At 43.3% G+C, this 23,590-nt stretch overlaps 1 protein-coding gene across 6 annotated transcripts in view; it reads right to left on the reverse strand.

Annotated features, from left to right (window-relative positions):
* The window catches only part of sybu (syntabulin (syntaxin-interacting)), a 90,141-nt gene that overhangs the window by 30,810 nt on the left and 35,741 nt on the right, over nucleotides 1–23,590 (reverse strand). For 5 of the 6 annotated variants that reach the window (XM_055633757.1, XM_055633753.1, XM_055633754.1 and 2 more), the window contains one exon: nucleotides 21,865–22,053. In XM_055633757.1, the coding sequence (XP_055489732.1) occupies nucleotides 21,865–22,053 (189 nt within the window). Of the gene's footprint in view, nucleotides 1–10,463; nucleotides 10,486–21,864; nucleotides 22,054–23,590 lie in introns of those variants that run through there. The other variant, XM_055633758.1, reaches the window with a different exon arrangement.

The following is a 23,590-nucleotide window of genomic DNA, read 5'->3' on the forward strand; positions in this document are numbered from 1 at the left end:
AATATACGTGGGAACACCAACACCTGAGCCTAGGCCGACACCAATTGCAAACAAATTACATCACACAAAATTGTTCCCAACCTGGGCTCAAATCCAGAGAAATATTGCATCTGTAAATTTGTTTTAGGATAAAAGAGCCTGATGTCATAATATAAATATGAGCGTTTGATGGCTCTGGGCCTGTACTCGCTGGAGTTTAGAAGGTTGAGGCGTGACCATTACCGAATAGTGAAAGGATTTGATAGAGTTTGTGTGGAGAGGATGTTTCCACTAGTGGGAGAGTCTAGGACTAGAGGCCATAGCCTCAGAATTAAAGGATATTCCTTCAGGAAGGAGATGAGGGGGGGATTTCTTTCATCAGAGGGTGCTGAATCAGTGGAATTGTTTGCCACAGAAGGCTGTGGAGGCCATTTTTAAGGCAGAGGTAGATAGATTCTTGATTAGTATGGGTGTCAGGGGTTATGGGGAAAAGGCAGGAGAATGGGGTTAGGAAGGAGAGACAGATCAGCCATGATGGAATAGCAGAGTAGACTTGATGGGCCTAATGGCCTAATTCTGCTCCTATCACTAATGACAAGTGCCAGACATTGTTTTACGTAAACTGGTCTCCATTAAGCTAAAGGAAGATAGGACTATTGTACAAGCAGCTTACATTTAGCCAAAGGAACACTGCAGCAATTGTGAAAGTCAATGAAACACACACACATTATATTTATAATTTATGAATGAAAAGTGACTGCAGATGACAAAGTTATTTGAAGCTTGAGCACTGTAATCAAATAAGAAACATCTGTATTGAGAAATCCTCTCTCAAAAAAAAATCTAAATGAGAACGACACGATTTTGCGTGATACTGGTTTATTCCCCAAATTCAAACAAAGCAATTCATTCTATACTAGCAAGAACTTGATGTAGCTCCAAATTTGAACTCAACTGTCTGATAGATTTACATCTGATGTCCAGCAACAATGGAATTTTCCCACTTCCAACTATTCAGATTAAAACCAATCTTAGATCATTAGATCATATGTGATAGGAGTAGAATTAGGCCATACGAGTCAACTATCTATCTCTCCCTCCTAACCTCATTCTCCTGCCTCTTACCATAACCCCTGATACTCGTACAAATCAAGAATCTATCTATCTCTGCGTTAAATATATCCACTAACTTGGCCTCCACAGACTTCTGTGGCAAAGAATTCCACAGATTCACCACCCTATGACCTCACCTTCTTCCTAAAAGAACGCCCTTTAATTCTGAGGCTATGACCTCTAGTCCTAGACTCTCACACTAGTGGAAACATCATCTCCACATCCACTCGATCCAAGCCTTCATTTTGGTTCACTAAACTCAGTCTTTGTGGGCTGAAAATTATATCCTGCTACAAGCAGCACCAATATAATAGTTTTTCTTCTCATTTCATCGTGAACAGATGTATCCTTGTCCCGTGTGTAACAGCATAAATTCTATCTGTCAAATGAGGCATGGAATTAGTATAACAATTTAATGATACACAGCTTGTAGTATTAGTTGGTCAAAATATTTCCTAAAAGGATTGACATTTTGAAATTAGGATAATTAACCAAGAATACTTTCTTTGAATTATGACTCATGGCAAAGACTGTACAATGTCATTGAAGATGAGTATGCAAAAGTACTGATCCATAACATCCTTCCATCCCAATAGAAGGAGGTGGTATAGACAGCATCTGATGATTTTCATTTAAATATAGAAATTGTGGAAAGAAGAATAAAATGCAAAGGGTTCTTAAAAAACATTACTACACCGAATGCTTTACTGATTGTAGACAAAATGGATGATGGCAAATTTAAATAGACTCTGATGAAACATTTGCTGATTCTCTGGAGTTATTGCTGTGGATTTAGATTGTTTTAAGGATATCAGAACAAAATCTCAGTACATCTTTGCTTAGGCCACATTTGGGGTATTGGGTGCAGTTCTGGTCCCCTCGTTGCAGAAAGGATCTGGAGGTTTTGGAGAGTGTGCAGAAGAGGTTTACCAGGATTCAAAGGTATTAGCAATGAGCAGAGCTTAAGACATTCTTCCATGCTTTTCTCTGGAGCGTCGGAGGGTCAGGAGAGATCTGATACGTTTTAAATTATGAATGGTATATATAAGGTAGATAATCTTCGGTAATAAGGCAGATAAAGCTTTATTCTTGGGTGGAAATGTCATGTACTAGAGGGCATAGTTTCAAGCTGAGAGGGGCAAAGTTCAAAGGAGATGCGTGGGGTAAATTGTGTTTTTTTTTTTTTTGTTTTGTCATACGTGGAGTATGATGGGAGCTTGGAACGCACTGCCAGGGATGGTGATGGTGTCATAAACGATAGTGACATTTAAGAGGCTTTTGGATAGTTACAGAAATAAGCATGGAATGGAGGGATATGGATCATGTGCAGACGAAATATCTGCATGGGCAGTATATTGAGATAACCTCCTTGCTAAATTAATATCGCAGCACCTGTGCTGTACTGCTTTAGATTATAGTTAAGTTACAGCAACAAACAGGGAGATTCACTTTCATTATTTAAATGTATTCCTTTTTAATAAATTGCAATCTTACTAGTTGATCAACAAAGCGTTTTCCTGGTCTACAATTATATGACTAAAACTGCCATTTTAGATCATTTCCTTGCAAGTAGAAGATCTACACAAATGTATTCCATAGCAGCAGATTCATTTACCTCTTACATGGAACTTGCCAAGTTTTTGTTTTAATGACTAAATTAGTCTATTATAATCCTACAAACTAGGCTTTAAAAAATAAATAATTTTGCTTTAAAGGCTTGGCTCCCATGTTCATAACTTTCAGCACACATCATGAACAGTACTGCCCAGAAGGAAACGGAAGTCCTAAACATATAGATATTCAGTTCATACAAGTTAGGATCTGAGGAGTTACTTTCTTTTGGGAACTATACTTCCAATTTTCCCAAAGCTCTGTATTTAACTATAAATATATATACATTTAGTAAGTAAAAAAACAGAATATATGTCTTTAAATGAGGACCAAATTAAATGTGTGCAATACTGCAGAAAGCTGAAAATTAAATTAATGTGAGGTCTACAACATGCACTTGCAGGCAAAAGTATACAAATTATATTTCCATGCAGTTAAATCAGAAGTTCATGTACTAACCTTGCGTTTTTGAGAGTTGAGGACAACTGTTTCACAAATTATTTTTTCTTGGTAAAAACTGATTCATATTTAAAGCAAAGTTGGCATTATGGAAATAAACCTATCAACCTTTGGTGTTGCAGAATTAAATATATCAGGTTATTACTGCTACTGTAATTATAATTTTACGGTTACTGGTAATGTAACTGTAAAACTGTACCTGCTGTTCTTTAATGTATTTTAAATGTAACTTTCACCAAACTCTATTGTATGCAATGGTGCATCATGCCGAATTTTGTCTTTCTGGTATGTTGAAATTCTTAGAACTAGTTTAAGGGAAAAAAACAAATTGCTGGAGGAGTGTGTAGGAACTACAGATGCTGGTTTAAATCGAAGGTAGACACAAAATGCTGGAGTAATTCAGCGGGACAGGCAGCATCTCTGGAGAGAAGGAATGAGTGACGTTTTGGGTCGAGACCCTTCTTCAGACTGATGTCAGGGGAGGGGGCGGGACAGAAATAGAATGCAGTTGGAGACAGTAAGACTGGTGGGAGAAGTGGGAAGGGAGAGGGGATGGAGAGGGGGAAAAGCAAGGGCAATTTGAAGTTAGAGAAATCTGAACTGGAGTTGGAGTAAAAGATGGAGGCACAGGCAAGTCCCTAGAAAATAAACAGCCCTTGCTTTCCCTCTCTCTCCATCCCCTCCCCCTTCCAGGTTTTCCCACCAGTCTTACTCTCTCTGACTACATTCTATCTCTGATGGCGGAGTGGGCAAATGGCCTAATTCTTCTCCTATCAATTATGATCTTATGATTTATATCACAAAAAGAGGTCAAAATGAACTACACTGGTTACAGTCTTCCAGCCAGAATCATACCCTTCTACCAGAGTCTTCTATGATGAAACCAGTTCCAAATCTAAATAACCAAAATCACAATGGATCCCATGCCTCCTAGTTTTCTACCATGAGGGACATTATCAAATTCCTTACTAGAATCCATATGGGCCATATCCACTGCACTGCCCTCACCGATCACCTTTGTCAATTCTTCATTAAACTCATTCCAATGCCGACGGTCCTTAATCAGCCCTTTCTCTTCCAAATGGAAGTAAATCCTATTCAGGAGAATTTTCTCGCAATCAGTGGTCTGGCACCTCCATTAAACTGGACAAAATTATTAGAACGCAGTTGAACTCCCCCCCCCCCCCCCCCCCCCCCCCCCCCCCCCCAGGACGTGGTGCCGAAACCGGCTGAGGTCAGGAACTTGGCCTGGCCAGAGCTGGCAGATCTATCTGATTGCCAACTTCAACTTCCCCACCCCCCCCCCCCCCCCCCCCCCCCCCGGCCCCCAAGCTGTGATACCTGTTGGTCCAGAGAAACGGATAATCCAGCAAGGCCTTGGAACCAACGGTATTTGAAAAATCGGTGGTGAATTTCCCACCACTGAAGTGATTTCCTGGATTATCTCTACTTCCCTTCTTAAACAAAGGGACAATATTAGCAACTCTCCAGAAGATACAAGGAGCTTCATCGAGGCCCATGCATTTCCCTCTTGTCTTTCTGAAAACTGGTTTAGATCCTATTAGTCCCTATGAATTTATCCACCTTAATGCTCTTCAAGAGCCCACATACCCCCACCTTCTAGATCTCAAACTGAATTCTAATAGTTCCCACACTGTTCTCAATACCCTCCATGTCCTCCTCCTTGGCAAATAGAGATACAGAGTACTAATTTAATACTGTGCCTACATCCTCCGACTCCAAACATAAATGTCCTCCTTTACCCTTGAGCAATCCTACCTTCTCCTTGTTTTTAGCAACAACTCGGGTGGACAATTAAGAGGATGAATAGGGGCCATGAAATGTCATTAGTCGGATTAAAGAAAATCCCAAGCCGCCATAGGATTTTCTTTAATCCGACTCACTAATGGCATTTCATGGCCCCTTTTCACCCTCTAATTGTCCACCCTAGTTGTTTCTAACCTACTTTATATTGTTCAAAGGCCCCATCTGATTTCACCTTTCATACACTTTCTTTATATTTTTGACCAAAATTACAACCTCTTTAGACAAGCATGGTTCCCTATCGTGGCCATTCTTATCTATTTTCCTTACTGGGACTGGCCTGCCCCAACCATGATATATTCTCAAGATGGACATAAAATGCTGGAGTAACTCAGCGGGACAGGCAGAAGGTATGGGTGAGGATTCAGGTCGAGACCCTTCTTCTGAAATTACTCCAGCATTTTGTGTTTATCTGATATATTCTCCATGTATCTAATTGGTTTATAATTCCAAATCTTGCAAGAAATGCTTGAGGTAAATACATTACCTATTTTCCACACATAGCCTATATATTGTTAGAATCTAAAGGCATTTCAAAGATACAAGTTAGTGTTTAGTGTCTCATGTTCAAAGCACAATGGCAAAGGCAATGCATCTTCAGCAGATGAACAGATACACAATATATTTCATCCTAAATGCCTAGAACAATTATAGGACTGAATCCCCATTTATAAAGTGCAAGTTGAGCCTGTTGTGACATTCAGCCAACCAACTCCCAACTGTTTAACATTTGCTTTCTGATCTCTTGATTTCACAATCAGAATACGAAAATGAGAAAAACCATGGGGAAGGTAAAAAGTTCCCATCTGATCCAATACAGATATAGTTTAGTTTAGTGTAGAGATACAGTGTGGTAACACACCCTTCAGCCCATCGAGTCCACACCGACCAGTGATCCCCGCACATTAACACTACCCTACACACACGAGGGACAATTTATACATGTACCAAGCCAATTAACCTACAAGCCTGTATGTCTTTGGAGTGTGGGAGGAAAACGAAGATCTTGGAGAACACTCATGCAGGTCACGAGGAGAAGGCACAAACTCCGTACAGACAGGACCCGTGGTCAGGATCGAACCAGGGTCTACTGGTGCTGTAAGGCAGCAACTATACCACTGTGCCGCCCTTAACTGCAGCAATTTTCACTTACTGGGGATATTACCGCCCCCCCCCCCCCCCCCCCCCCCCCCCCCCCCCCCCCCCCCCCCGATTTCAGATAACCTTCAGCACCAGCTGCAATGCATATTTTGTGATTTATTACACAAAAACAAGTTGCAAATGTCACACCCAGTTTCTCTCTATAATAAATTTCTCTCCATAATAAATTTCCAGTGTATGAGAGCACGAAATTCTGCGTGTTTGGCAATTAAATCCTTTGTCGGGGCTTCTGTAAATGTGTAGGGATCGCTGGTTGGTGTGGACTCAGTGGGCCGAAGGGCTTGTTTCCACACTGTATTTCTAAATTATACTAAAAAAGCCAATCAAAGTAGCCTATTGTCCAAAAGCTCTATTAAATTGTAGGACTTACAGATTCTTACATTTCAATCCTCTTGCAATAAAAGGTGAATTTCATGTTTGTTTCCCTGATTGCTGTCAGTGGCAGTGATCTGTTTAAAAAATAACCAAATTTCAATGAATAACAGAAGGTACACAAAATTGCTGGAGAAACTCAGCGGGTGCAGCAGCATCTATGGAGCGAAGGAAATAGTCGACGTTTCAAAACCCTTCTTTTCAGTCTGAAGAAGGGTTTCGGCCCGAAACGTGCCTATATTGCGCTCCATAGATGTGCTGCACCCGCTGAGTCTGTTTAAAAAATCTGCAGTTCCAACATTTCAATGAATAACATTTTGTGGTGGCTCGTCGTAGATGACAAAAGCATGGTTGTGCAGACTCAGGTCTTGGGGGAATCGAGTGTGAGAAGCCCCTGTCCCACTTAGGAAACCTGAACGGAAACCCCTGGAGACTTTGCGCCCCGCCCAAGGTTTCCGTGCGGTTGACGGAGGTTCTGGGAGGTTTTTGACAGTCTCCCTACCTGCTTCCACTGCACCTGCAACCTCAGGCAACCAACTGCAACCTCCGGGAATTTGTATGAATAACATTTACTCATTGCCTAATCACACCAAAATAGGATAATTTTGCAATTCCTTACAAATTACACAACCTTCCAACTTTGCGCCAATCACTCAGTCAGCCTACATTTCTTTGCATTCTCGCATCCTTCTGCAGCTGGCATCCCCATCTAGATCTGTATTAGTAGGAAACATGGATACATCACATTATGCCCCATATCTCCATCACTCAGAAAGATTGCAACTACAGGGGGGAAAGAGTAACTAGAGAGAGAGAGAGAATGGGACCTCTCAGGAATCAAAACGGTCACCTCTGTGTGGAGCCACAGGAGATGGGCAAGGTCCTAAATGATTTTATTTCTGCTCTGTATTTACCGAGGAGAAAGACAGTAGGACGGAGGAAATTGGAGCAGTCACTGGAAGTGTCTTGAGAGCAGTCAGGGTTACCGTCGAAAAAGTACTGAAGGTACTGTCATGTTTGGAGGTAGACAAATCTCCAGGGCCTGATCAGATATATCCAAGGACATTGTGGGAAACTAGAGAGGAAATGGCAGGAGCCCTGGTTAAAATTTACAAGTCGTCCTTAAATACAGGAGAGGTGTCAAAAGACTGGAAATGTTGTACCTCTTTTCAAGAAGGGTTGCAGGGAAAATGCTGGGAACTATAGGCCGGTGAGCTTAACATCTGTAGTTGGTAAGTTACTGGAGAGTATTCTGAGAGTTAGGTTATACAGGCATTTGGATGGGCAAGGGCTGATTAGGGATAGTCAGCATGGTTTTGTACGTGGGAGGTCATGTCTCACAAATCTGATTTGATTTTTTTGAAGACGTGACCAAAAGGTTGGTGGGGGCAGAGCTGTAGATGTTGTGTACATGGACTTCAGTGAGGTGTTTGACAAGGTTCCGCATGGTAGGCTGCTCTGGAAGGTTAGATCACATGGGATCCAAGGAGAGATAGCTGAATGGATAGCAAATTGGCTCCATGGAAGGAAGCAGAGGGTGATGGTGGATGGTTGCATCTCAGACTGGAGGCCTGTGACTAGTGGTGTGCCTCAGGGTTCGGTGCTGGGCCCGTAACTGTTTGTCATCTACATCAATGATTTGGATGAGAATATGCAGGGAAAGATTAGCAAGTTTGCTGATGATACAAAAGTGGGTGGTTTTGCAGATAGTGAAGATGATAGTGAACGATTGCAGCAGGATCTGGATCGATTGGCCAGATGGGCAGAGGAATGGTTGATGGAATTTAATACAGAGTATTGTGAGGTGTTTGCATTTCAGGATGTGGAACAAGGGCAGGACCTAAACAGTAAACAGTAGGCCTCTGGGAAGTGTTATAGAGCAGAAGGATCTAGGAGTACAAGTGCATGGTTCCTTGAAGGTCGAGTCGCAGGTAGATAAGGTGGTCAAAAAGGGGGTTGGCACTTTGGCCTTCATCAGTCAGAGTATTGAATATAGAAGTTAGGTCATGTTCCTATGAGCCTGTTCCTCACTAGGATACGAGGTCACTCATGATACGGAAAATGATCAATGACCACAACACACTCAGCCTTTCCCCACAGTTTCCCTCCTCCCCACAGCAGTTCTATATTGTTACAGATATCACAGCTGAATGTTCTGACCCATTGACTTTCACAGCCATAAAGTGGCAGCTACAACAGCGGCAAGCAGCTGCTGCAGTGAATAATGCCAAACATGTTTTCAAATACAAAAACAATAGGGGAAAAATTGCCCAGGTGATTTCCTTTTTAAGAAAAGGTGAATTTCTCCAGTGTACAGTTTGTAACACGTCCTACAATTGGGCATGAAGGTTAAATGGAGCACACAGTTATCACTAACAATGAATCAAATATGCGTGAGTGGTGGAATATTGCGTTGGGGGAACGGGTTGCATTGGGGGAACGAGTGAGTGGTGGAATATTGCGTTGGGGGAATGGGTTTCGTTGGGGGAACGGGTGAGTGGTGGAATATTGCGTTGGAGGAGCAGATCCAATGGATCTGCACTTGGTCTAGTATCCTTTAAAGGCAGATCATTGGCCAGCATAATGGCTCAGCTACTCCTGCACCTATTTTCTATGTTAAAGCTGCTGCATCACAATGCCAGAGACCCAGGTTCCTTGTGATAGTGTAGATGTTTCTTCCACATGCCATACTTATGCGAGTTAATAGGTTAATTGACCTCTTAAAATTGCCCATAGTGCAGGTGAATGATGGAATCTGGGGATAGATGTGGAAGTAGTTAGTGTAGGGTTATTATAAATGGATAGCCAATGATTGGTGTAAATTCAGTGGATCAAAAGGCCCCTTTCCATGCTCAATGCTTCTTATGACAAATAATACTCAATCTCATTATAGCTAGCTTAGGAAGGGTGAAGTCACAATTCTTACAAAGGTTCGAGCAGACTATGAAAGAGGGAAATGAGGCAAGACTACACAACTCTAAACTCTGCTCTCTGGTGTAATGTAATACACTGATTAGTCATTGTTGCCCAAAGAATGACGTTGGTCAAAAATCATTTGTTTGCAACAAAAGATAAATACAGGAACTGGATTCAGTGGCACTACTTAATGAAAACACATCATTTCATTGGTTTAGCATTATATTATCATGAATAAAATTACATGAAAGTCTACTTCCAATTAAAAAAAGTGAAATACCTTACAGACATTACCACTTCAAGCAATCGGAATTCACAATGTTCTCTAATTTGCGACAAGTGGACAATAATGAAGAAGTTCAGACTGCATAATCCACATTCTGTTCTGCTTCTCCATAGGATGCACAATGCCACCTTCTCTCCATCAAAACTAAGAAGTCAGCTAAATAGTAGGCAGGGAAGTCGGAAACTCCTGACCCGATTAAAATATCATTAAAATAAAATCTTTCATTAGGTATTTTTTTTAAATGACATTTCAGATTTTATCCCTTTCTTATGAATAATCTCAACAATCTTTATTTAGCTGTTAAGTACTTAAAATGGGAGTTAAATATACTGTATTTTCTACTTTCTGGCCTGCTGTCTGCGAGAAGGTTTTTAATGCGATTGGTTGCTTATCCAGCTAGATGACATCACTGTTGCTAGGCAGCACAAATCCCCTGCAGAAGATGCAAGAGAAGCTCTTATCGGGCGGGGAAATGTGCAGCGCACACACTCATCACACTGAAGCATTTTGGACATGTTTCAAGGTCAGTGGCAAGCACCATTCTTTTACTGTTCATGGATTAAATATTGCCCTTTGTCTTTTTCCTGTTGCTTTTAAAATGGACCGAATTTTTAAATGGCCATTTTACTAAGAAATACACAAGTTGAATAATGATTAAACCAAAACAGTGTATCCTTTACTTAAAATCAGATAATTTAGAAAACTAAATACGGCAAATTACATTTACACTTCTTTATTTTACCAGCCATCGTTTTCTGACCATCATAATGACGTTGAAACTGCGCAAGGTCCTCCCTGTTCTTTTCATCCAGCTAATTGACCCCACTTTGATGTTATACAGAGAAAAGCTCTTTAATATTTTAACCATACGGTTCGCCATGACAACAGAAAACAAAGGGGGAAAATGGGCCTATCGGAAAAAGGCCAGCTCTTGAGGGAAATCAGCTGATAAACAGCTTTTGTTCATCCACGGCAACAGATCGCTGTAACTCTCGACAAGCCAATACTGAGGAGGGAGATGCCTGCTGCATAAAAGTTCAGTTACCATTCTAATGTCCATTACGTCTGCCACATCCCCATAATGCTAAAGATTTTCTATCATGCATTCCGTTTCTTTCCTAATTCATTAAACTCTTTTAAATGAACAACTAACCTTAAAATATGACAAACTCAAGATAAAAATCATTCTATTGTCCATAAATAGATGAGAATTATTTGATGGATTTACATGGATACTCCACCTCATGCAAATCTACCGACAGGGATATCATGAAAGGGTGTGGTCTCATACTGAAGATAACAGCTCAATTTAGTCAAAGGCCACAGAATTTCAAACTTAGTAAAATCAATTACCTACCCTGACGTAAATGATATTCAAATTGATTGATTAAATTGACTGATTGTAAGATACAGGCCCTGGAGTCCAGGCCGACCATCGCGTACCTGTTCACACTGGTTATGTCACTTTCGCATCAACTCTCTGAATACTAGGAACAATTTACAGAAGCCAATTAACCTACACACCCACATATCTTTGTGATATGGGATGAAACCAGAACACCCAGAGGAATCCCACATGGACACAGACAGCACCTGTTAGATAGAGCTCTCAAAGAGAACTGAGTCAGGGGATATGGGGAGAAGGCAGGAATGGGGTACTGATTGTGGATGATCAGCCATGATCACATTGAATGCCAGTGCTGGCTTGAAGGGCCGAATGGCCTACTCCTGCACCTATTGACTATTGTCTATTGACTATTGTCTATTGTCTTGACCTCAGCGCAGCATTTGATACAGTCGACCACACCATCATAATTGACCGTCTCCGGTACGGGGTTGGTATTGATAACACTGCCCTGAGCTGGTTCGTCTCCTACCTCAAAGATAGGGGTTTCTCTACAAACATAGGCAACTCTTTCTCCTCCCCAGCTAGCCTTTGCTGCGGGGTTCCACAAGGCTCCATCCTTGGCCCCATTCTCTTCTCCCTGTATATGCTCCCCTTAGGCCAAGTCATTCAAAGGCACGGCATTTCCTTCCACTGCTCTGCAGACGATACACAACTCTATCTTCCCCTGAAACCCAACAACTAAACTAGAGTAAGTCTGAGGTAATCCTACTCGGCCCCTCGGACTCCATCAAAATGATAGCAGACAGCCTTGGAAGCCTTATCCCATTACTCAAACCTCACGTCAAAAACCGTGGCGTGATATTTGACTCATCGTTGAAATTTGACAAACAAGTCAATGCCTTGGTAAAAGCTAGCTTCTTCCAACTTCAGACAATAGCTAAATTAAAACAATTCCTCCACTTTGACGACCTCGAAAAGATCATCCACGCATTTATCTCCTCCCGCCTAGATTACTGCAACTCCCTTTACACTGGCATCAGCCAATCTTCCCTGTCCCGCCAGCAATTGGTCAAAAACGCCGCAGCGAGACTCCTGACGGGCACCCAAAAAAGGGACCACATCACCTCGATCCTGGCCTCTCTCCACTGGCTCCCTGTGTGGTTCCGTATACATTTCAACTCCTTCTTTATGTATACAAAGCCCTTAACGGGCTTGCCCCACCTGCATCAAAAATCTGCTTACCCACCACACCGCCTCCAGGTCCCTCAGATCGGCCGACTTGGGATTACTGACCATCCCGCGGTCTAGGCATAAGCTCAGGGGCGACCGCGCTTTAGTAGTTGCAGCACCTAGACTGTGGAACAGCATCCCTCTTCTCATCAGAACTGCCCCCTCCATCAACTCTTTTAAGTCGAGACTTAAAACTTATTTCTACTCTCAAGCCTTTCTTGAGGACCTCTGAGGAAGTGCTGTATGTGTGTGTGTGTATCTATGTATGTATTGTTGATCTATGTACCACTGTTTGTAGCATGTCAGTACCTGCACTAATGTAAAGCACTTTGATCAACGAGAGTTGTTTTTAAATGTGCTATAGAAATAAAATTGACTTGACTTGACCTGAGAGCAGTATCAATTCCAGGTCCCTGGCAATGTGAGGCAGCAGCTCTACCAGCTGCACCACTGTGCCAGCCTGTAGGAGGGTTTCAGGACCATATTTGTTAACCTTTGCTCTTTTTTTTAATTCACATTATTTGAATCCCTTGGCATTGATGTGGTCTCCCATTAATGTATGGTTTCAACTAACTAATGTACGGTTTCAACTAACTAACTAACTAACTAGCCATGTTCCTGTGCTGTACTGTTCTTTGGAATAATTAATCTCAGACCCCCATCAGCTCCAGCAATTTGTTTTATTTAAACCTTGGTGTAATTATATTTTCACTATACCATACATAAACTTTTTTTTTTAAATGATGCGCATTTTATTATTTGCCACATTAATTTGATCATATGATTATTTAAATTAAAGTTCACTTACAAACTGGATGTGCAAGACATGTAATATTAAATAGTAATGGATTGCTGTTTGTGAGCTTTCATCTCTCCACAGGCTAAAGGGAATCCAGTGGATCACAACACACTCACACAAAATAAGATCAATTGGGCAGTTTGAACTGTTGCCCGGATCCCAGGTGAATGCCCCCAGCATAAGTTAATTGGCCGGGCAGTAGAATTGCGCTTAGGGAAGTGCGAAGAAGCTTGACACGATAAAACTGTGGTTTAATTTGCGGCCATGGTGGCACTGCGGTAGAGTTGCTGCCTTACAGCGCCGGAGACCCTGGTTCCATCCCGGCTGCGGGTGCTGTCTGTACGGAGTTTCTACGTTCTCCCCATGACTGCGTGGGTTTTCTCCAAGATCTTCAGTTTCCTCCCACACTCCAAAGACGTACAGGTTTGTAGGATAATTGGCTTGGTGTATGTGTAAAATTGTCCCTAATGTGCGTAGGGTAGGGTCAATGTGTGGGGATCGCTGGTCAATGTGGACTTAGTGGGCCAACGGCAATAGACAATAGGTGCAAGAGTAGGCCATTCGGCCCTTCGAGCCAGCACCGTCATTCAATGTGATCATGGCTGATCAAGGGCCTGTTTCCGTGTTGTATCTCTAAAACTAATTGTGGGAGTCAGATATGCTCCTGCCCCTGCATTTTGTTATTCGCATCATCTACCTGACCTCCTGGGCCTGGGGAGAATATAACTGAGTGAATCTTGCCGAGACCACGAGACTCTGATCAGCATGTCACAGGCCAGTCTGGGGTTGGAGCCCTTCCTTCCTTTAAGGTAAATGTAGTCAATCAAGTTTGAAAGGGAAAGTGTGCAATGTCCATACAACCTTTTAATTACACTCATAAGGTCATAAGTGATTGGAGCAGAATTAGGCCATTCGGACCATTAAGTCTACTCCGCCATTCAATCGTGGCTGATCTATCTCTCCCTCCTAACCCCATTCTTTTGCCTTTTCCCCCCATAACCCCTAATGCTCCTGCTGTCTGATCTCGCCACACTGAGGAAGCCAAAGGCAATGACCATTAGTTGTCTGTAACAGTTGATAGCAAGATCCAGTATAGGAATTATATAGGGAGAAACCTTTATGCAACACATTTTTATTTACAAATAGAGGCTGCTGCCACAACAACCCTGTACTGTGCAGGCACCTCATTCAATGCCAGGCTTGGGAAGAAGTGAACTTTATTGGTAAAGTGAAAGCAAAATATTTCAAATCCACCAATAAACTGACAATCAAAGAAAGCTTTGAACATTTTGAGATGATTACAAAATTAAAATCATACTTCCGTCAAACCTGGGTGGAATTTCTGTTGTACAAACTCAGTGACCAGCAACGCCCATTAGGTTTGTTACCACTGAGGAATTTTTTGACAGGGGAGGATTGTGCAGCCAAGCATTGAGGCAGAGAAACAACTTCTATCGCATCTGACAGGAGTTGACAAGGGAGACTGCAGAATCCGAGCAGATCATTAACACTGCACTGGTGTTGGTCTGAGTCATGCATCTCAGAGCTCAGCAATAGCAACACTCACCTGAACCTTTCCAAAGCAAATTGGGAGGAGCAAATGGATGATGTGTTCGTAGATGAGCCTTAGAGGGAGTGCAGAGACGGTTCACCAGACTGATTCCTGGGATGTCAGGACTGTCTTATGAAGAAAGACTGGATAGACTTGGTTTATACTCTCTCTAGAATTTAGGAGATTGAGAGGGGATCTTATAGAAACTTGCAAAATTCTTAAGGGGTTGGACAGGCTAGATGCAGGAAGATTGTTCCCGATGTTAGGGAAGTCCAGGACAAGGGTGTCACAGCTTAAGGATAAAGGGGAAATCCTTTAAAACCGAGATGAGAAGAACTTTTTTCACGCAGAGAGTGGTGAATCTCTGGAACTCTCTGCCACAGAGGGTAGTTGAGGCCACTTCATTGGCTATATTTAAGAGGGAGTTAGATGTGGCCCTTGTGGCCAAGGGGATCAGAGGGTATGGAGAGAAGGCAGGTACGGGATACTGAGTTGGATGATCAGCCATGATCATATTAAATGGCGGTGCAGGCTCGAAGGGCCGAATGGCCTACTCCTGCACCTAATTTCTATGTTTCTATGTTTTCTATGTTTTGGAACTAGCAACCACTATTCTCTTACATTTAAGATGGTTATGGATGGAGACAGGGTGGGCCCACGAGTCAAAATTCTAAATTGGGGCAAGGCCAACTTTGAAGATATTAGACAGGAACTCACTTAGGTTGGTTGGAGCAGGGTGTTTGAAGGGAAAGGAACGTCCAGAATGTGGGATTGTTTGAAAAATGTGCTGACAAAAGTCCAGGACATGCATGTTCCCGTTAGAGTGGAGGGCAAGGCAGGCGGCTGTCACTCTACTCAACAACGTATCTCGGTGACTGCCAATCACCACCCCCCCCCCGGACACTTATTTTTTTTATTTTATTCAAATCGTTTGCTATGTCGCTCTTCCAGGGAGATGCTAAATGCATTTCGTTGTCTCTGTACTGTACACTGACAATGCCAATTAAAATTGAATCTGAATCTGAATCTGAATCTGAGGCGGGTGCAAGCAAACTAGGGTGATGAGAAAAATTGAGGCTCTGGTCAAGAATAAGAGGAAGCTATGGGTGAGTATATGCAGCTGGGATCAAGTATATCCATGAAAGAGTTTCAGAAACTGAGGAGCACGCTAAAAAAGTAAATCAGCAGAACAGAAAGGGGATAGGGGGATAGGGGATAGCTCTGGCAGATAGCATTAAGGATAACCCCAATAGATTTTATAAGCACATGAACAGTAAAATGGAAACCAGTGAAAGAATGGGGCCCCTCAGGAATCAAAGCAGTCAACTCTGTGGAGCCACAGGAAATAGGCAAGGTCCCCAACGAGTATTTCTCTGTTTTTACCGTTGAGACATACATGAGGACCAAAGAACTTGAGGCAGTCAAGTGTTTTGAGGTCAGTCAGTATTACATTTGAGAAAGTGCTGAAGGACCTAAAGCATATGACGGTAGACACAATCTCCCGGTCTGATCAGATATATCCAAGGGCATTGTGGGAAGCTAGAGGCAAAAAAAATGGTTTTATGAAAAGAAGCAATTATAGTGGAAAGTTGCTTTTTGGATTGGAGGCCTGTGACCAGTGGTTTTGGTGCTGGGCCCATTGCTGTTTGTCATCTAATCAATGATTTAGATGAGTAAGTACATGATATGAATAGCAAGTTGCCAATGGTGCAAAAGTGGGTGGTATTGCAGATAGATGTCAAAAATTGCAGCCGGATCGTGATCGGTTGGGCAGGTGGGAGTTTGATACAGAGAAGTGCGAGGTATTGTATTTTGGGAAGACCTTCATGGTAAATGGTAGGGCTCTGGGGAGTGTTGTACAGCAGGGGGATCGAGAAATGCAGGTAGTAGTTCCTTGGAAGTGGCAAGGTAGAGAGGGTGGTGAAGAAACCAATTGGCACATTGGCCTTCATCAGTCAGAGTACCGAGTACAGAGATTGGGAAGTCGACGTTCCAGTTGCACAAGATATTGATGATGTCACGTTTAGAGTATTGTGGTCATCCTATTATTGGAAAGATGTTGTTAAACTGGAAGCGGGAAGTGCAGAGAAGATTTACAAGGATGATGCCAGGACTCAAGGGCCTGAGTTATAGGGAGAGGTTGAGCAGGCTGGGACTTTATTCCTTGGCGTGCAGGAGGATGAAGGGTGATCTTATTGAGGTGTATAAGATCATGAATAGATCAGGGTAAATGCACAGTCTTTTACTCGAAGTAGGGAAATCAAGAAGTAGAGGATACAGGTTTCAAGTGAGGGGGCAAAGATTTAATAGGAACTTGAGAGGCAACGTTTTTTTTAAAACACACTAAGGGTGGTAGGCATATGGAATGAGCTGCCTGAGGAGGTTGTTGAGGAAGTACTATCCCAACGTTTTAAAACACATTTGGACAGGTACATGGATAAGATAGGTTTAGAGGGATTTGGGCCAAAGAGGCATGTGTAGATGGGGCATATGGGCTAGTGTGGGCAAGTTGGGCCAAAAGGCCTGTTTCACACTGTGCGACTCTAACACTCTAGCATCCCCCCTCTTCACATCCAACCTTGGGATGAATCATTGCTGAATTTGCAGCAAGGACCTCAGCACAGTAACTCACTGCGATTGATGCATCCTCCCAGACAATGTGTAATGACTCCTTTTACTGCTGATTCTGCTATAACTCGCATTCCCAGGACTGCATCCTAAGCACTATGCGAGAGACAATGTTTGAACACTCTGATGAAGCACAATTTACCTGTCCAATAATGATCACACAGCAGAATACTATGAAAGGCACTAACTGATACACAGGAAGAGGCAGACTATGGTAATCATGCCATGCAACACTTATAGATGAATCTCAAGTTGTTGTGGACCATAATGTCTGTTCTCAGTTGTTATTGATAAACATATCAAGCAGTAGCAACAGTACAATATATTCCACTGAGACTAAATTTTGGAACTGGAGTATAACTTCATGGAAAGATGCCATTGAACTGGAAAAAATTGCAGAGATGTTTTATTACGAGGATGTTGCCAGGACTCGAGGGCCTGAGCAAAAGGGAGACATTGGTCTGATTTTGTACCACAGTAATCATGTGGCTTTCCAGGTGGGTTTCTGATTAATGTGACCTCCACTAACCCCCAGCCCCCTTCCCCACTGCAGGGCTGCCAACATTGGGTGAGAGTTGGGAGTGAGAAATTTACGCGAGACCAAGCCCGAGGGAGCATCGCGACCGGGGGGGGGGGGGGGGGAGGAGGGACCCCCCCCCCATTGGTACGGAACATTTGCATTTTTCAGCTTGAAATTGTGCAATATGGTGCATACTATAAGCGAGTCTTATAACTTACACTTGAATGCAATATATATGCTTTAAATTGGATTGGAGCGTTTTTGAAAGGGGGGAGGCTGTGCAATCACTGATCACTGGCCTTGGGGGTATCCGGTGAGGGAGTAGAGCAACCGAGTGGGGAGAGGGTGTGGAAGAATGGTAGGAACCTTTTGAAATTGTATGTATTAAAATCATGTTTTAGTGCACTGTAGAAGTTTTCAATGTTTTCAAGGGAGAGAAGTAGATGTTTCAATGTTTTTTGTATGAAGTATTTTTAAGAGGTAACTTTTTAAGGGGTAACTTTATCCACACAAAGGGTGATGGGTGTATGGAACAAGCTGCCAGAGGAGGTAGTTGAGGCAGGGACCATCCCAACATTTAAGAAAAAGTTAGACTGATACATGGACAGGACAGGTTTGGAGGTATGGACCAAAAGCAGGTGGCGTAGCTGGGACATGTTGGTGGGTGTGGGCAAGTTGAGCCGAAGGGCCTGTTTTCACACTGTATCACTCTATGACTACATTATACCTCCACCATGCATGAATGCTTCAAAATCAAGTGATCACGAGTTTTATTGCCATATACTCAAACATGGAAACATAGAAAATAGGTGCAGGAATAGGCCATCGGCCCATCGAGCCAGCACTGCCATTCAATATGATCATGGCTATTCATCTAAAATCACTACCTCTTTCCTGTTTTTTCCCCATATTCCTTGATGTCATTAGCTCCAAGAACTAAATGGAACTCTCTCTTGAAAACATCCAGTGAATTGGCCTGCACTGCCTTCTGTGGCAGAGAATTCCACAGATTCACAACTGTCTACGTGAAGAAAGTTTGTCCTCATCTCAGTCCTAATTGCCCCCCCCCCCCCCTTTATTCTTAAACAGTGACCCCTGGTTCTGAACGCCCCCAACATCAGGAACATTTTTCCTGCAGTTGCAGTAAGTGAAAATCTACCAGGCAAGCAGGATGCTTTCTCCAACCACCCCCATTTGAAGTCCACTATATTCCACCGTTTCTACCCAGTGCTTGGTACTTACTTCCAGCAGCCACTGGTTGTCCTCCAGGTTGCACCGAGCCGCAGCCTGATCCATGCCGGTCACCTGGGCAAATTCGACACAGAGACTCTCGCTCTCTCCCCCCCCCCCCCCTCTCCCTCTATCTCTCCCCCCCTCCCTCTCTCTCTCCCCTCTCTCTCTCTCACCCCCTCTCTCCCCTCTCTCTCCCCTCCTCTCTCCCCTTCCCTCTCTCCCTCTCCCCCTCTTTCTCTCCCTCTCACCTTACTTTCCCCCCTCTCTCTTGTCCCCTCTCTCTCTCCCTCTCTTTCCCCTAACTCTCTCTCCCCCCTCTCTTTCTTCTCTCTCTCTCCCTCTCTCTCTCTCTCCTCTCTCTCTCCCCTCGCTTCCCCCCAACCTCTTTCTCCCTCCCTCTCTATCTTCCCCTGTCTCTCCCTCTCCACACTCTCCCCTCCCCTCTCTCTCTGTCTCTCCTCTCTCTCTTCCCCCCTCTCTCCTCCATTTCTCCCTCTTCCCTCACTCTTCCCCTTGCCCTCTCTCCTCTCTTTCTCCTCTGTCTTTCTCTTTTTTCTTTGCCCCCCCCTATCTATCTTTCCCCCCCTCCCCCTCTCCCTTTTACCACCCCTCTCTCTTCACCTTCTCTCTCCCATTCTCTCCTTCCCTCTCCTACCTTTCCACCCCCTCTCTCTTCCCTCTCACCCCTCTCTCACTCCCCCCCCTCTCCCACCTCCCTCACTCTCCCCCTCTCTCTCTCCCCTACCCCTCCCTCTTCTCTCTCTCCCATTCACTCGCCCCGTTTCTCCCTCTCCCTCTCACACCCCCTTCTCTCTCCTCTCCCCCCGTCTCCCTGTCTCCTTCCCCTCTCTCTCTCTCCACCTCCTTTTGGGAGTCTGTCCCTTCGGCACAGAGTCTCTCGCGGCAGTGGCAGCGGCACAACGCTTCTGACGCCTCCGACGCCCGGGACATGCACAAGTGCTCCATGGCCAGAGCTGCAGCGAGCGACACGCCGGCTCCGGCAAACACTCGTCCGTCCCGGCTCCCCGCATCTGTTCCGGCCGCAGGCCCGCGGACCATGCAGTTTATCCGAGTTTTGAAATTTTCGTTGAACACAAAATATCTCACCACTGAGCGTGAGAGATTTCTGATGAGCGTGAGGGCGTGAGAGTTTGCTCGAGGGCGCGAGTCTCACGCTCAAAGCGTGAGAGTTGGCAGCCCTGTCACTGCCATTTCCAAAGTTTGACTAACGTCGAGGGACAGCAGGTCAGATTTGGTTGGAGATTGGTTTTTGGATCAGACATGTGGGTGAATGCTCTTTGCTACATTTGTGTCCATTCCTAAGTGCATAAGGCAACAGACTGGCTCATTCTTTTGAGAAACAGCGATTCTACCCAGTCCTTTCTTATCAAAAGCATTTTGTAGAGAAGAGAAATGCTTGTTTTTATTACATCACACCAAAATAAAAAATAAAAAATGTAGGAATCTGAAGTAAAATAAAAATATTCCGAAAATGAGCAGCATCTATCGAACACCTATATAACTGGGGTAGTAGATCAAAATAGGTTAATTTAGGTTGCAGGGAACTTGATCAGAAGAATGGACACAGGAAATATCTGTCATAGGCAAGGCCAGGATTGCTGGGGTGGGAGGGGGGGGGAGGAGGAAATGTATGGAACACAAAGTGTTCTCAAACTCAGCGGGTCAGGCAGCACCCCTGGAGGACTTGGATAGTCAACGGTTCGGATTGGGATCCAACTTCAGTTTGTGGGTACAATTGGTATAACAGAGACAGTTAGAAAGAAGGTGATCGTGCTTCTTTGCTGTATTGCTAATGGCAGGGGTGAGGGACAATGCTATTGCTAATAGCAGGCTGTAATAATAGAGAGAAACACTGGACCCACCCCACAGATAGACGGCTTACAGCAGAAATAACCAGTTTTGTTACAGATAAAGTGACTACCCTCAAGTTGAATAATTCAGCATCGAGTCCAGAAGGCCACAATATGCCCAGAGGGCAAGATGAGATGTTGTATATTTTCACTGCCTCGTACAAACATCAATGATTCATGATCCTACTTCAGTCTCAATTATCATAAATGGTTTTCATTCTTGGCTAACCTTCTTTCAGGCCATTTAACAGTTTGTTCAAGCCCAGTATGATTAACAATGTTCAATAGAAAATGTGAAAATCTGAGGCTTAGTTTTTGATAATCTCCTTTTCTACCGATGTTTTAGATAGTGCCTGGAATTGATGAAAATGCTACAAGAAGAATATTAATGTCTCCAACTGTTTGAAACATAATATTAACTGCTCAGTAGATCATTACATTCTTTTCACTTGCGCTTGATCATCATTTAGCTCCCTTTCTATAGACCAAAGGCCGCACTCTCATATCTTCCTCCCAGATACTCGTTTCAAATGGACTCCAGTTCACAAACATCCCCTCACATATGTCAACAATACTGTTGGTCCAAAAACTCGACAATATGCCAGGCTGTCGTATAAAATGATCAGCATTAACCCAAGCTACAAGATCGCCGAGAAATAAATAATTATTCATCCAAAATATCCGTCAAGTTTATGCAAACATTATCACAATCATTATGATTTATAATGACCACAATTTAAAAAAAGTTACGACATTGTTCATTACACGACTCCATAATCTTATCAGACTCATTTAAAATATATAGCGGTCTAAATTTGTAATGCCAAGTGACCATGTAAAAAGCTCAGATGACAGCTCCAAATCCAGAGAACAGCATGTAACATATATAGAGTACTTTCACATTCCCACCTAACAAATGATACACTTTGGTTTATAAGTAAACTTAAAGAACAATTCCTTACCTGGCTGCACTAGGCATGACTTCTGCTCCCTCTTATGTCTAATGTGGTGAGCGTTCCACTCAGTTCCAGAGTTATTTTTCTTTCCGCCCTCTTCTTCATTCACCGTAGGAATCGTTAAGACAATATTGGCCAACTTTGAAGGAGATTTAACCGGGGATACCGACTGGCTGCTTGGACATCCAGTATCGTCTGATCAAGAAAACCAACAAAGAACATGGTGATGTTCAAGAACACTGCAAGCAGATAACGGACGATTTTTTTCTAAATTGACATTATAACACTGTTTTTAACGCACCCTATCTAGAAGTGACATCAAAATTAAGAGAGCTCAAATTGTTTGCTCTGTGCTTTACTGCCTTCCCAGCATGTCCCAAGGTTAATGTTCTCTTTCAAGGTCAAGCTGGATTTTCAATCCGAACCCTGGCGAAAGGCATTGGGGTTGGAGGGATTAGGTCTGGCACTAAGGTGGCTTCCCCAATGAGAGAACGCCCTGGGAGCTAATCTGGGGTGCACCACTACCCACAGGCCGCCGAGCAAATGGTATATTTCAGTTACTTTGAGTGTTTCAGATACCACCAACATTGCCATCCAGGTTCCACCAGCAGCAAACACTATATGGCTCCATTGCCTGATGCAAGTTCTTACACCTTGGGGGTCAAGATTTTAATCTGTCGAAATGACAGCAGTTTTTAGTTGCGTGAGATTTAGCTATAAAGATAACTAGGGCTTCTGTGGAACCTCTGCCGAGGTTGTTTCCACACACCTTTCCTTGACAACTGACACTATTAGTTTCCCTTTTTTTTTGACAGGTAACATCTTAATGTTGGGAGCTGTTGCCAATGTCCACTTATTCCCAGGTTCTCAACTTTATTTTAAAGTTTAGAATTTCTAATAGGAAACAAGGAAATGGCAGAACAGTTAAACATGTGCTTTGGTTCTGTCTTCACTAAGGAAGGCACAAACAATCTGCCAAAAATATTAGGGGATCTAGTGGGAGGGAGGAACTGAAGGGAATCCACATTAGTCAGGAAATGGTGTTAGGTAAACTGTTGGGACTAAAGGCAGATAAATTCCCAGGGCCTGATGGTCTGTATCCCAGAGTACTCAAGGCCCTAGGTATCGTGGATGCATTGGTGATCATTTAAAAATATTCTCTAAACTCTGGATCAGTTCCTGTGGACTGGAGGGTAGCCAATGTAACCCCACTTTTTTAAGAAAGGAGGGAGAGAGAAAACAGGGAATGAAAGACCACTTAGCCTTGTATCGATAGTGGGGAAGATGCTCGAGTCGATTATTAAAGATGTTAAAGCAGTGACAGGATCGGTGGATGGCACGGATTTATGAAGGGGAGATCATGCTTGACTAATCTTCTGGAATTTTTTTTCAGGATATAACAAGTTGAATGGATAAGGAAGAGCCAGTGGATATGGTGCATCTGGACTTTCAAAAAGCCTTCGACAAGGTCCCACACAAGAGATTAGTGTGCAAAATTAGAGCACATGGGATTGAGGGTAGGGTATTGACATGGATAGAGAACTGGTTGACAGACAGGAAACAGAGAGTAGGAATTAACTGGTCATTTTCAGAATGGCAAGCAGTGACAGGTCGGGTGCTGCAAGGCTCGGTACTGGGACCCCAGTTATTTACAATATATATTTATCGATTTAGATGAGGGAATTAAATGTGATATCTCCAAGTTTGCAGATGACACACAGCTGGGTGGCAG

Source organism: Leucoraja erinacea, chromosome 4 (genome assembly GCF_028641065.1).
Source record: "Leucoraja erinacea ecotype New England chromosome 4, Leri_hhj_1, whole genome shotgun sequence".
In the NCBI taxonomy this organism is placed as follows: domain Eukaryota; kingdom Metazoa; phylum Chordata; class Chondrichthyes; order Rajiformes; family Rajidae; genus Leucoraja; species Leucoraja erinaceus.